The following is a 1,608-nucleotide window of genomic DNA, read 5'->3' as shown; positions in this document are numbered from 1 at the left end:
AAACCTTTAGTTATATGCATTTTTTACTTTTTTTATTTTTAGTATCCATTTCTAAATAATTTTATATCAGCTTATAGAGAATTTGATGAACAATTAGAAGAATATGACAATCCTTCTTCATTTGACGTGACTAAATTAATAAATATTCAAGAAAGAGAGCAAAACTACAAAGATATATTCAAAAAACTTATAAGAAATTTACAGAAATTCCAAAGTAATAGATCTAAAGTATCACAGGAGCACGAATACTGCACATATTTATATCATTGGCTGTACCTTAATACAAAGAAGTATATGAATTTTAACATTGATATTAGGAATTTTTTTTATATTTTCCAGGATGTAGGGATACCTATAAAAATAAATATATGTCCATATGAATCATATTATAGAAAAACAGCTATTTTAATATCAAATGATTTAGCAAAATTAAGCTATTTTAAGTATAATTACGAAAATATCAAAAACATTTTGAATAAAGAGAAAAATCACAATTATTGTCTTTGTCAAAATTATTTTAAAGAGTGTGTTAATACATATAACTACATGTATGACAGCTCCTGTTCTTCTGTTTTATTTGATAATTTAAATGAAGAATTATGTTCAGAATTACGTGAATTTAAAAATAAATACTCAGATCTTACTAGCGAACCAACATTAGCGAAAAAAATACCAAACATAGATATTGGAGAAAGTAAATTAGAATTAATAAATTGTCAAGCGGAAGAAATATCAGAATTAATATCTCATACTGATGCCAGTTCAGATGCTGCCGCATCACAACATGTATCTGATGTAAAAACATTGCCTACAGCTCTTGGCACAATTGCTGGAGCAACTTCCATCTTAGCGTTATTATATAAGGTTAATACAATATTTTATTTAAAAATATGCAAAATATTGCATACCTATGATTATGCGATGTTATCATATTAAATGACAATAATAATATTATATATTTTAATATATAATCCTGCCTCCTTAAAATTAGTTTACTGCTTTAGGTTCATGGATAAATACAAGAATACTAGGGAGAGATAAATTATTAGACAATATTAAAAAAAATGAAAAGGAATTTCTATTAAAGAGTGCACACGCTCGGGATATAAATCCAGGCGATACGATATATCGAATAAAGTATAATTCTGTATTAAATGAGTAAATTTTCCTTAACTCCCTATATTTATTTACATTCAAATGTGTTTAGGGTTTAGGTTTAGAGATCAGGGTTTAGGGTTCAGCTTTAGGGTATTATATAAATATGTGAAACGATAGGATTATTTAAATATTAATGAAATTTTAATCATGAAATAAACCTGTGAAGCAGTTCAAATTGTAGAAAATATTAATGTAGAAAATATTAAATTTAATTGTTAAATGAATACTTCTCTGGAATATTTCCATGAGGTTGCTAAAATAGCAAACGTAAGGAATTTAAGGAAAAATATTCCTTTCTTGTTTTCGTTCATGTTGTACATGCTCAAGATTTCAAAAATGTATACAAAGCAATAAAAATATTAGTTATATGAAAATTTTCTTTTGATAATATTCAAAACTTTATTGTTTCATTTTACTTGAAAGGTTTCTGTATTTTATAAAATTAGTATG

The 1,608-nt window shown here is 25.3% G+C and overlaps 1 protein-coding gene across 1 annotated transcript; it reads left to right on the top strand.

Moving 5' to 3' along the window:
• Positions 1–42: 42 nt before the first annotated feature.
• On the top strand, positions 43–936 carry PCYB_004880 (hypothetical protein; the record flags this gene model as incomplete). Its single annotated transcript, XM_004227909.1, has 1 exon — positions 43–936. A coding segment is annotated over one exon (894 nt), but the record flags the coding sequence as incomplete, so codon positions are not given.
• Positions 937–1,608: the final 672 nt, after the last annotated feature.

The sequence above is a fragment of the Plasmodium cynomolgi genome, assembly GCF_000321355.1.
Source record: "Plasmodium cynomolgi strain B DNA, scaffold: 0604, whole genome shotgun sequence".
NCBI classification, from domain to species: domain Eukaryota; phylum Apicomplexa; class Aconoidasida; order Haemosporida; family Plasmodiidae; genus Plasmodium; species Plasmodium cynomolgi.
The sequence above is the reverse complement of the archived record's forward strand: the minus strand, read 5'-3'. Positions and strand labels throughout refer to the sequence as shown.